This window comes from Littorina saxatilis, linkage group LG4, assembly GCF_037325665.1.
Source record: "Littorina saxatilis isolate snail1 linkage group LG4, US_GU_Lsax_2.0, whole genome shotgun sequence".
Taxonomy (NCBI): domain Eukaryota; kingdom Metazoa; phylum Mollusca; class Gastropoda; order Littorinimorpha; family Littorinidae; genus Littorina; species Littorina saxatilis.
In genome coordinates this window covers 27,106,439-27,118,938 of record NC_090248.1, presented here as the reverse complement: position 1 = coordinate 27,118,938, position 12,500 = coordinate 27,106,439, and the positions used below count along the sequence as shown (strand labels likewise).

Here is a 12,500-nt window from a genome sequence, read left to right as displayed (position 1 = left end):
CATTGCACAGTTTTCGATGCGTCGCATCCACAACGAAAAAACTGAGATAACATCGGAAAGAGGACACACAACTGTTGAGGGTGTGTGCAGGCGATGGACTGAGAGGTTGCAGAAAGAGAGCATTCCCGAAGCCCGTGTCAGCGTGGAATATATCGTGGCGTATGTTCTTGGGAATAAGACGGTAAGTGTGGCTGAAGTTGTGTGTGTGTGTGTGTGCAGGGTTTCATTTACCAGTGCGCCATTGGCGCATAACATCTCAAAACTGATGTCCCATTGGAATTCCCTTCAGTGCGTCAAAGGGCGCACTGAGATTACGTACCACTGCGCCGACCCATGCACACTATTCACGGGAGTACAGTGTTCGGAATGACCTAAGCAAAAACGTGCGTCAAGCCGAGAAACTTGCGAGTTTGTGAAATGCGCTGTGATTGACTTTTAAAATGTAATTCATGATCGAGTATTCAAGCAATCCTGCAAAGTATCTGCACTTGCGTGTTTACCTCTGTGAAAACTGCCAACAGAAGCGATATCGATCGTAACACAAACAAACACTAACCTGATACACTGGCAAATTCTCATATCATCATATGGATCCAAATAGCACTACAGTATTTTGCATCTTTTGAAGTTTTTTTGGCACGGCCTAACGTGCTTTGTGCGTTTTGCCTTGGACTATGTAATGTCCCATCAACATTTGGTTGAGGGGGACAAATGTCCCATTGTCTTTTTCTCTAAACCCTGGTGTGTGTGTGTGTGTGTGCGTGTGTGTGTGTGTGTGTGTGTCTGTCTGTCTGTATATGTCTGTCTTTGTGTGTGTACATGTACATTGTATCATTCTACATGTCATTTTGATATTAATGACATATATTTCAACCTGCCCCCCTCACCCCAAATCTCTTGCCAGTTAGCTTCCTAAAAGTTTAGGCTTTAGACCTACAACCACTTCATACATGCATACATACTCAGTAACAGATTGTTTTCAATGGTCATTTAGCTACACGGAGTGGATGCCCAATGTGGACTGAGTGAGGAACAACTGCAGGAGGTTGACACACTCTGTGAAAGGAGACTGCAACAGTGAGTCGGTTTTTCTCTACAAGTGAACAATATCATTATAGATGTTGAGAATTTGAGTACCTTTTAGTCATCGACCTGTGGCTGTTGGAATGTATTTTTCTCTTTATCGTCAACCTGAAACAGTATGAAATTATCATTTCCGTGATGGTATAAGAGAGTTTATCCCCGAGTACGCTAGTACAAGGGTCCAGCAGACTTTAATTGTCTGTCTGTGTGTGTGTCTCGACTTAACAGCTTATTGCTGGGAAACTACTGGGTGCAGTTCGTTCAAAAGTTGATACACTAACTTGATAATAGGTCCGATTGATCGTATTAAAACTTCATAATGTTACCTGGGACCTAAATGCGAAATAAACCACAAAAAAACGACTTGGCGGTGGGAGGAATTCGCGGTGCAACAGCCAGCCAGGCAGTCTGATAGAACGGTGCAAGGTCTCGGCAAACCAAGACTATGCCATACTCGTAGCAAAGCCGCCGAATGGTACCGTAAACCAAGAATAGTGACGTAAGAAAATAGAATGTCGTCTTTTGATTTGGAACGTGACGTGTTTTAGAATGGAGATGTGGTAGTGTGTGTGTGTGTGTGAGAGAGAGGGAGAAAGAGAAGGAGTGAGGGAGAGAGAGTGTGTGTGTGTGTGTGAATGTCTGAAGAGTACTCGGGTCCAGCGCGAGAGTTTTTTATTTCACTTTTATTTGGGACATTGTGACTATTAATCAGTACAGTGCCAAACGATATATGTGACTATTGAACGGTGCAAAACTCTTTATTATATTGACTTAACATTATTTATCTATTCCTTGCAGTGAACCAGTTCAATACGTCCTGGGAAAGTGGGATTTTGATGATATAGAGCTGAAACTTAGACCACCAGTCTTCATCCCTAGGCCGGAAACTGAGGTAAGCTTATAAAAATGTGTGCAGCATTTGCTGAAAACAAACAGACAGAAAAAAGAGGGAGAGGAAAAAAAGAAGCATTTACAAATCATGAGTATTAGGAAAAATATGAGCAAGTATGCATTTTACTTTGTGGCTGGGTAACAGCATGAATAAATGCTTCATCTAAATCAGTATTGTGATTTTTTTGGTTTTTGTTGCTTTTCATAGGAGTTGGTTGGACTGGCAGCGGAGAGGATTGAGAGAATGACAAACAATCTGCACTCAGAAGCTCATCTACTTGAACTTTGTTGTGGATCAGGGGCTATAACTCTTGCTCTCCTACACAAGTTTCCTCTGGTATAGTAAAATGGAGAGAGAGACAGAGAGAGAGAGACTGATCTCGAGACTTGTAATGGTGGATGTGCTGCTTGTTCCATAATTATGTACTTTTTACTTAGTCTGAGTTAGCTAAAAAAATAAGCAAGTCTATCTGTTTAACCATTTGACTGTCTTAGAACGGGTATACCCGTCATGCGCTTGACTTGTGCAGCCGCAGCGCCTTAGGACGGGTAAACTCGTCTTCTCCGTTCCGGGATTTTCCAGAAATGCTACGTCACTGCTGACACACAAATAGCAGCCAATGGCTTGGTAGGATACCTCATTCTCATGAATAAACATAAATGGTGACGCGGTTTTGTGTCTGAAGGCTATTTTTGACCTTGGCGACAGGGTAGGGGAGAGAAATCTCGACTCGTCAAAAAGGCTAACGGTGACAGTCGACCGGGCCCTAGTAGGGAAAAACAAAGCCGGACTGACGCTACAGGCGGTGCAAATGATTATGGATACTGACAGGGGAAGGGGGAGATCTTCTTTCGGAGGATTCGTTGGAAACAGGTAGATGATAGTGATTATAATCCTTTCTTGGAGCAAGCAAAACAGCCACCTGTGTTTGATCCACAGGCACCGGAAGATGCGCCGGACTGATTTTTCAAAAGTTCATATTTAAACATCATTATAAGCCAAACTAATTATTATTTCCATGATTAGACACTAAAAACAGATTCTTGGTTCAATTTTCCTTAAAAATAACATAAGTTTTACTTACCTACCTACTGCCAGTTTGGAGCTAGAATTTTTTGTGAATTATTACACCCCGAACTCCAATATTCCCTGGCAGTCAGGAATGCACATACGCAAGTTTTGATTGGCAGCGAAAGGGTTAAACCAGAAATGTTATCTAGGTACTTAGTACATTTGTGTTTCCGCTTTGCCAAAAGATTCAAAACTGTTTACAGCTCACTGTCTTTAGAATGCTACTGATCTAGATGATGTTTCATAACAAATATTTAAAAAAAAAAGAAGCTGAAACAAATACAGTACATGTATACAACAATTTATTAGCAAAGGATACAAAGAAAAAAAAGAATCCAACATTTTGGTACAGAGAGGAAGGAAAGGAAGGATGTTAAAATGTTGTTGTTTGTCCGCAGTTACAAGCAGTGGCTGTTGATGTGTCCTGTGAAGCCTGCTCGCTGACGGAGGAAAATGCACAGCGACTAGGTCTGACTGACAGGCTTACTGTTGTACAGGGCAGGGTAGGTGATGAAGCAGGTAAGGACCCATAAAGTAAAATGTTTGTTACTGTTGTACAGGGCAGGGTAGGTGATGAAGCAGGTAAGGACCCATAAAGTGAAATATTTGTTACTGTTGTACAGGGCAGGGTAGGTGATGAGGCAGGTAAGGACCCATAAAGTGAAATGGTTGTTACTGTTGTACAGGGCAGGGTAGGTGATGAAGCAGGTAAGGACCCATAAAGTAAAATGGTTGTTACTGTTGTACAGGGCAGGGTAGGTGATGAAGCAGGTAAGGACCCATAAGTAAAATGTTTGTTACTGTTGTACAGGGCAGGGTAGGTGATGAAGCAGGTAAGGACCCATAAAGTAAAATGTTTGTTACTGTTGTACAGGGCAGGGTAGGTGATGAAGCAGGTAAGGACCCATAAAGTAAAATGTTTGTTACTGTTGTACAGGGCAGGGTAGGTGATGAAGCAGGTAAGGACCCATAAAGTAAAATATTTGTTTCCAATGACAAGGCCCACAAACTAATGTCTATAGGTCGGCAACGGTTTTTAATTGTTTTTTTATTCAAAGGAATATAAATCATATATGAGTTGTTCTTCAGTACTGGTGACAGAAAGGGGGAAAAGTGGTCAAAATTCAAATCCCTAGTTTTGTTTTTGAAATATTGCTTTTCATAAAGCAGAATTACTGTAGTATCTGTTGTACATAAGAAAAAATCACTGGTTCACATGGTTCCTACATAATCTAACTTTTAAAGCTGGTTCTTGTGTGTCTGTGTGTATGTTTGTATGATGACGATAGGACCCGAAACGGCTGCACGGACTGAGACAGGAATTGCAGAGAATGTTCTTTGCCACTCGAGTCGTGTCATAAGGTACTTTTGGAATAGCAAATTTGAAAGGATTCTTCAAAACACGGCGGAAAACATTATATACCCTGTGAGCTATCGAGGATCCTCCCCGTCTGGGCTGTCGAAACATGGTCTTGTTAAAAGACGTTTTCAAATGCGGTTAACGGGGAGATACACTCGAAGCACATTTAGCGAAGTTATGTTGCCAAATCATCAAAGATCAACATTTCACTACACGGATCGATGCACACAGTCGAAATAGATGTGACTTTCACACGACCGAAGACTACTTACTAGCAGACGACAAGATCTAAATAATTATTTAGATCAGTGTAAGAGCAATCCGTTGAAGAACAGTTACTCCGCTTATTCGTCTTCAGTTAAGCTTATTTCCCCTGCCATAAGTTTCCTTGCAGATCTGCAGTCGCGTAGTGAAATGAACTAGTGTCATCGGAAGATTCTTCTCAGTCAATGATCAAAGCACAGTAAGTTCTATGCTGACAAAAGTCACTTTCGGACAACACGACGATTGACTTAATTTATGAGCCCAAAGGTAACAATATCGACAAGAATGTACGCATTTGACATTAAATGAAACATTCATAGACAGTTTCCAACTCACCAGATCTGCCAAAGAGCCGTCATTCGTGAAAAAAACGATGATTTTAATCAGACAGGTATCGGAAACAAGCCTTGGTCACCTGCGTTATTCCTTCCAAGGCGACGTGACGGCGCCACATTTGTTTGTTTATGGCTGTTTATCGCGAAACAACACAGTTGAAATTTGTGTGTAAAATACCTCAAATTTGTGGTGAATCAGTTCGTCATCTGCGTTTCGATTGTAATTAAGTCAGATTGGAGTTACTTTGAATCGAAGGCGAGGGTAACCTGCGTTATTTGTGGGACATCGTGAACAAATTTGATTGCAATATTTTATACAGAAAGTAAATTTCAATGATTCTGGCTCAGACTTGTAGATCTGTTATGCAGTGTGTTGGTAGTGTATCTGCTTTTCTGCTATGAAGCTCATTTGGAGTGATACGCTGATCGAAGTGGGGTACCCTATGTGGGACATCAGCCGTATGCAGATTACGCCTCAGAACACTCTCGCATTTCACAAAGACAACAATAATTTGCAACATTTCAAGAACTGCATCAGTTTTATTAGATACTATTTCAACAACAACAGCACAAACACGACTATTATCAACAACACAGAACGGGAGGTAAGTCTTCAAAGACGCACCAAGTGTGCGTTCCCGTTTTTGGACGCCATTTTTGCTGGCATTTTCACAGTAAATCTTAATATTTCCATATCTATTGAATGATTTTGGTATTTTCTTTGATTGTGCCGATTCTCCTATCTCTCTGGCATGTACTGGGTGCTTTGTGACCAGTTTCTCCCCTAGACTGTATTGAAAAATGCGTCCGTGTGAGCTGACCCCCACTTGTGACCAGTAGCAAAGAACAACTCATATATATGTAGCGTTTTATTGGCCGGAAAACCATGCCAGTTGTGTCCCCTTATGTGGAACAAGACTAACTTTCTGAGTAGAGTCTGCAAAATCGAGTTTAACATTTTTGATTTTGAAAGTTCAAAGGAGAGAGAGAAAGAGAGAGAGAGAGAGAGAGAGAGAGAGAGAGAGAGAGAGAGAGAGAGAGAGAGAGAGAGAGAGAGAGAGAGAGAGAGAGAGAGAGAGAGAGAGAGAGAGAGAGAGTGTGTGTGGGCATGTGGATGTGGTGCGTGTGTGTGTCTTAGACTGAGCCTGTGTGTACATCTGTATCTTTCTGTCTGTCTTTCTGGCCGTCAAACTGTTCAGTTAAATTAAGCACACATGGTTACGAAGCTAAACCTGCAGGTTATTTATTTGTATCGCATTTTTTCCCAGTGCAAAAACGCTTGAAGGTGTTGTCGCCCTTCAACATTCTGGTCAGCAACCCTCCCTATATTCCCAGCCATCAGCTATCGACACTGGAACCTCAAATATTGATGTAAGTGGTGAGAATCGTGAGTGCTGTTTAACAAATTTAAAACATTTTCATTTAACCTACTAAAGCAGGCATGGGAATTGTCCGGCAAAAAGCAAATTTTCGCCGAATTTTTTGTTTTGTTCCGCCGAAAAAGCCGAAGTGTTTGCCAAAAAAATAAATGGGGGAGGCATAAATGGTTCTGAAAACTGAATTTAATGGCAAACTTAGAGCTCAGATGACACCAAATTGCATAACTTGGGTTCTTTGGAGAAAATTTTCTGGGGGGGCATGCCCCCGGACCCCCCTAGTGAGGCTAAGCGCATCGCGCCGTCGACTTTGATATTACTTACACATTTTCAGCCTTTTTTTACTTTTTTCAATTCCCATGCCTGTAAAGGCATACTTGCATGTCGCCATATAACAGAAAGGGGGAATTTAGGCAAGATGTTAATTGAGCGTAAATTCATCAGGCAGTTGTGTGAAGAAAATACATGTCGCAAACAAGAAAGAGAAATGATAATCCCAAGGTACTAGGGACCCAAGAAGATGTTGGCATGGTTCTCACACCTCACATGCACCCATGTATATAATTATTTTTGTGTGCATTACTTGTTTTTGTTTGCTTGAAACCTCATGTGCAGGCTGAAATAGTTTTTGATGACAAATGCAATGATTGTTTGCCAATTGTATGTCTTCATTTGTCCTCGTTTTATGTTTTTGGGGATTATGTTTGCTTTATTTTCTTCAACGATGAACTTAAGATGTCCTCATTGTCAGCTTTGAGACATTAAAACCTTAGTTTAACTTCTGGATTCGTTCACTAAAAGATCATTTTACTTTATTATTTTACTATATGAGACTGTGTGTATGTGAGTGTGTGTTTGCATATTGCCCTGATACTATGTTACATTTTGATATAAACTTCTTTTAGTATGGTTTGTTTCTTGCTTTTATGCTTCACACAACATTTGTGTTACAGGTATGAAGACCAGGCAGCTCTTGATGGAGGAGAAGATGGGCTGAACGTTGTCAGAGACATACTGAAACTGTGTCCCTATCTTCTGAATTCTAACAGGTATGAATTTTTATTCAATCATTGGGTATGAACGCAAGCGTCGGACCATAAATGGTGAGGGTGAATGCAAGTTTTTGTGTGTAACAAGGGAGCTTATTGTGTGTGGTTAAATTTGTTTTCCTTTGACGAGGTTGGCTCCCTTCCTTCAGACCCCGGGCAACAATGACCAAGTTATGTCAGTTGTGTCCCTTGTTATTTGGGCAGCTTTGTGTTGGAAGTGCACTACACAAGTGTTATGTGAAGCTAGTTAGTTAGTTAGTTGTTGCTTTTTGGGTCCAGCGGACCATATAGGCCAAATCAGGACCCCTATGTGAAACTAGATTTCTCTGCAAAAATATGCATAAAGACACAAACACAATCTCTCTCTCTCTCTCTCTCTATCTCTCTCTCTCTCTCTCTCTCTTTCTCACACACACACACACACACACACACACACACACACACACACACACACACACACACACACACACACACACACACACACACACAGTGAAAATTTCTACTTGAACTTCATACACACATTATTGGATGTCATGAAGTAATTGCAACAAATGTAAAAAAGTATTTCCTTTTGTTTGTAGGACAGGAATCAGTCTTCATCCCATGAAGTAATAATTAAATGTGCACAAAAGCAGGAGTCAAAAAATACATTGTTTCCACTCTGACAGTGTTTGTTAGGGTCTTCAACATATTTTATCCTCGTCCTTGAATTTTGGCGTAACTCAATTCTTGGCGATTTTGATGTTTTTGTGCTTTAGTAAATCATTCTCAATGAGAAATATTCTCTAAAATACGATGGACAAAACATGATTTGAGTTCTTTTTTCAGGTACAAATATACTGTTCAAAAAAAGAAACGCATAGTTGCTACTTGCCAAATTTGTTTTATTTTTCGAAAACATTAACAGAAAATCCAATATTTAGATTATTTGTTTGAGATTTGGTATGGACACAGTTGAATACACACACAGTTCATTTGCATCTTCAAATCAATCAGTCAATCAATACGATTGGGTGCCGAGGCTGTCAAGTCAGTAGGGGGTGTGACTGCCTTGAGCAGCAACAACTGCCCGGCACCTTCTGGGCATGGACTGGATCAGATGCCGGATATCTTGCTGTGGGATGGTGTCCCACTCCTCCTGAAGTGCCTGCAATAGATCGCGGTGATTTGCCGGCGCTTCTTCTCGCCTGCGCACACGTCTGTCCAATTCATCCCAGAGGTGTTCTATCGGGTTCATGTCTGGCGACATGGATGGCCAGGGAAGCACCTGGACATGGTGGTCGGTGAGGAACTGGGTGGTGAGTCGTGCTGTGTGCGGGCGAGCGTTGTCCTGCTGGAATATGGCATCCTGGTCAGCCAGAAGAGGAAGGGCGTGTGGGCGCAGAATTTCCTCCACGTATCGCTGGGCAGTTATGCGCCCTTGGACGTGCACCAGGGTGCTCCTTCCAGCGGTATTGATCGCCCCCCACACCATGACGCCTCCACCACCATGAACGGGTGCCTCATCCACACAGTTGGGCGCGTAACGTTCGTTTACTCTCCGGTAGACCCTCCTCCGACCATCATGTCGCTGGAGCAGGAAGTAGGACTCGTCGCTGAACCACACGTGTCTCCAGTGATTCCGGACGGTCCAGCGAAGGTGCTGGTTGCCCCACTGCACTCGGTTCTGGCGATGGCGGCGGGTGAGGACAGCTCCTCTGTGAGGTCTGCGAGCTCTCAAACCAGCTTCATGCAGGCGGTTCCGCACGGTCTGGTCCGATAATCGGTGTGGCCCGGGGAGAGCCTGGACAGAAGATGAGGCCGACAGGAAACGATTCCGGAGGTGGCGGAGCCGTATGAAGCGGTCGTGAGCAGCAGTTGTCGCCCTTGGTCTTCCCGCTCGTGGCAAGTCAGCAACGGAGCCAGTGGCTTGAAACCTGACCCACAGTCTACTGATGGTGCTCTGGGACACGTGGAAGTGCCTGGCGATTGCACTTTGACTTTGGCCTGCTTGTAAACGACCCAATGCAATTTGGCGGTCTTCTCTGCTCAATCGGGCCATCTTTCGTCGCTGAATTGTCGTCTGATTTCTTTGTGGCGAACAATCCGCTTTTATGGGTTTTGGAAGACATGGTGAGAGCTCAATATTCCCCGAGTTTCACGAGATTACACTGAAGCATGACGAGTGGTCATGCCAAATGAGCAATTTTGACATTGTAGCCACTGATAACGCATGCGTCACGTGCAGAGCTCACTTGTGGCAATGGACGAAAGGTCGACGACCAGATAAACATTTTCTGCAGTTTGGTGGATATCCTTGTAGCCATATAACTAAATTAACCAAATATTACAAGCTATGCGTTTCTTTTTTTGAACAGTATATAAACACTATTTCATAATAAAAATAAGCAGTTTTGGCCTTCTGCTGAAAAGCTTTCTAAATTATATTACGCCAAATTTCCATGACAACGTTGATATGTATCACTATAGTTTTTAAAATGGTTTCAGTGATATACTTATGGAAATACAACCAGGGCAACCAGATGAAATCGAGCAAATTGTTTCTGATGTGAAAGAGCCTCACCTGCATTTTGTTTCATCTTACAATGATTATCTGGAAAGGTATGTAAAGCAATTACATTTTCAAGGACAGTGTAACAAGCTAAGACAATCTACAGACTCCTTCAAACCCAAACTCTGTTTTAAAAAATAAATAAATTATGGATTAGGCTACACTTTTTCAAAGAAGTTACTGGTCGATATTGTATTATTAACACAGTGTTTGTTTTTATATTTAGTCAAGTTTTGACTAAATATTTTAACATCGAGGGGGAATCGAAACGAGGGTCGTGGTGTGTGTGTGTGCGTGCGTGCGTGCGTGTAGAGCGATTCAGACCAAACTACTGGGCCGATCTTTATGAAATTTTACATGAGAGTTCCTGGGATTGATATCCCCGAACGTTTTTTTCCTTTTTTCGATAAATGTCTTTGATGACGTCATATCCGGCTTTTCGTGAAAGTTGAGGCGGCACTGTCACGCCCTCATTTTTCAACCAAATTGGTTGAAATTTTGGTCAAGTAATCTTCGACGAAGCCCGGGGTTCGGTATTGCATTTCAGCTTGGTGGCTTAAAAATTAATTAATGACTTTGGTCATTAAAAATCGGAAAATTGTAAAAAAAAAAAAAAATTTCTAAAACGATCCAAATTTACGTTTATCTTATTCTCCATCATTTGCTGATTCCAAAAACATATAAATATGTTATATTCGGATTAAAAACAAGCTCTGAAAATTAAATATATAAAAATTATTATCAAAATTAAATTGTCGAAATCAATTTAAAAACACTTTCATCTTATTCCTTGTCGGTTCCTGATTCCAAAAACATATAGATATGATATGTTTGGATTAAAAACACGCTCAGAAAGTTAAAACAAAGAGAGGTACAGAAAAGCGTGCTATCCTTCTTAGCGCAACTACTACCCCGCTCTTCTTGTCAATTTCACTGCCTTTGCCATGAGCGGTGGCCTGACGATGCTACGAGTAAAATGGCATTGCGTTTCATTCTGTGAGTTCGACAGCTACTTGACTAAATATTGTATTTTCGCCTTACGCGACTTGTTCTTTTATCCAGACATTGCTGTGCTCTGCATATTCAATTCTGTTTTTTCACAAGTAAGAGAAAATTGGCAGAGAGGGAGAGAGAGAAAAAAATCCCCATAAAAATGGAAGATAGGGAAGATGAGATGATATGTTATTGTGTGAGAAAAGAAGTGCTTGAGGGGGGGGGGGGGGGGGGGGGGGGGGGGGGGGGGTGGGAAGAAAAACAAAACGCAGAAGTATTAATGTGCAAAATATAATATTCACCAACAGAATAAGAATTCTTTTGTCTGTGTTCATGTTTGACACAATAGCTGATGTAAAAGAAGTACACCCGTACCTGTTTTTTGTAAACAACAAACAAACAAAAACAAAACAACTTCAAACCACTCAATGGATGTTTTGTTTTGTTTTCAGGGAACGTTTCTGTCACCTTCGTACAGTGTAACAGGACAAGAACATTGATAACAAATGCCAGAGGCTACAATCTACATGTGTGTTGGTCATTGTGTATGTGTGTGTGTGCATGTAAACGTTAGCTCGTGCTTTTATTTAATATATATTTTCCGTTGGGCATTTTACACATGTGACTGAAATTATGTTGTGTTCTCATTTATTTATTTCACACACACACACACACACACACACTCACTCACAGAGGCAATTATTATAAGTTATATGTTGTTTATTTCAGTACAGAAAACAAAACTAAAAACTCATGAAATTCAAGCAATCAAAAAATTATAAGAATATTTATTAACACTCACACTAACAGCTGGTTATGCTGATGACTCCTGGCTTGAGTTTTACATCAAGGATGAGCATACATAATGATATACACAATCCATGTATTATGACACAGTTGCTGTGTGGACAACTTTTTTAATACAATTAAAAAGAAAAGTGATTTTCTATTTGGTTAAATTATACTTCATGCACACGTACCTTCTTCCCTTCACATTGCTTTAAATCAGGACATTATTAAGTATTAAGTTGGACAAACATGCAAATACATTCAACAAGCATTTGTAGCATTGAATTAATATACATATATGCATGTCTCCCTGACTAATTGAAATACCATGAGCCTGCCAAAATAATGTAAAGAAATGGCTAACGGCCATCTTTCTTTATTTGATGTTTAACGTCGTTTTCAACCGTTCAAGGTTATATCGCGACGGGGAAAAGGGGGAGATGGGATAGAGCCACTTGTTAATTGTTTCTTGTTCAGGCTAACGGCCATTCGGATGCATTTGTGAGCACAATGAAATCTGATATAAGCGTACTGCATTCACTTGTATGTCTTTTTAATCGAAATATAATAATGTTAAAGCGTTCTTACACAGTTCTTACACATCGCTATTGGATATTGACAAAGAACAGCTATAGTTCTAGCCACTATGGCACAGCTAGGGTTGGCTTGGGTTGAAAACAACCCGACGTGACAATGAAAAACAACCACAACAACGATTTTTCCAAGAAATTGTAAGT

The 12,500-nt window shown here is 41.1% G+C and overlaps 1 protein-coding gene across 2 annotated transcripts in view; it reads left to right on the top strand.

The window, feature by feature from the left end:
• The window catches only part of LOC138964358 (MTRF1L release factor glutamine methyltransferase-like), a 12,747-nt gene extending 320 nt beyond the window's left edge, over nucleotides 1-12,427 (top strand). Inside the window, exons 1-10 of one of the 2 annotated variants that reach the window (XM_070336289.1) lie at nucleotides 1-181; nucleotides 995-1,077; nucleotides 1,882-1,975; nucleotides 2,183-2,311; nucleotides 3,445-3,565; nucleotides 6,274-6,376; nucleotides 7,335-7,430; nucleotides 9,918-10,031; nucleotides 11,427-12,121; nucleotides 12,241-12,427. The exon at nucleotides 1-181 is cut by the window's left edge and continues 320 nt beyond it. In XM_070336289.1, the coding sequence (XP_070192390.1) occupies nucleotides 1-181; nucleotides 995-1,077; nucleotides 1,882-1,975; nucleotides 2,183-2,311; nucleotides 3,445-3,565; nucleotides 6,274-6,376; nucleotides 7,335-7,430; nucleotides 9,918-10,031; nucleotides 11,427-11,457 (952 nt within the window). In that variant the 3' untranslated portion in view covers nucleotides 11,458-12,121; nucleotides 12,241-12,427. The remainder of the gene's footprint in view (nucleotides 182-994; nucleotides 1,078-1,881; nucleotides 1,976-2,182; nucleotides 2,312-3,444; nucleotides 3,566-6,273; nucleotides 6,377-7,334; nucleotides 7,431-9,917; nucleotides 10,032-11,426; nucleotides 12,122-12,240) is intronic. The other variant, XM_070336290.1, reaches the window with a different exon arrangement.
• The last annotated feature ends 73 nt before the right edge of the window (nucleotides 12,428-12,500 follow it).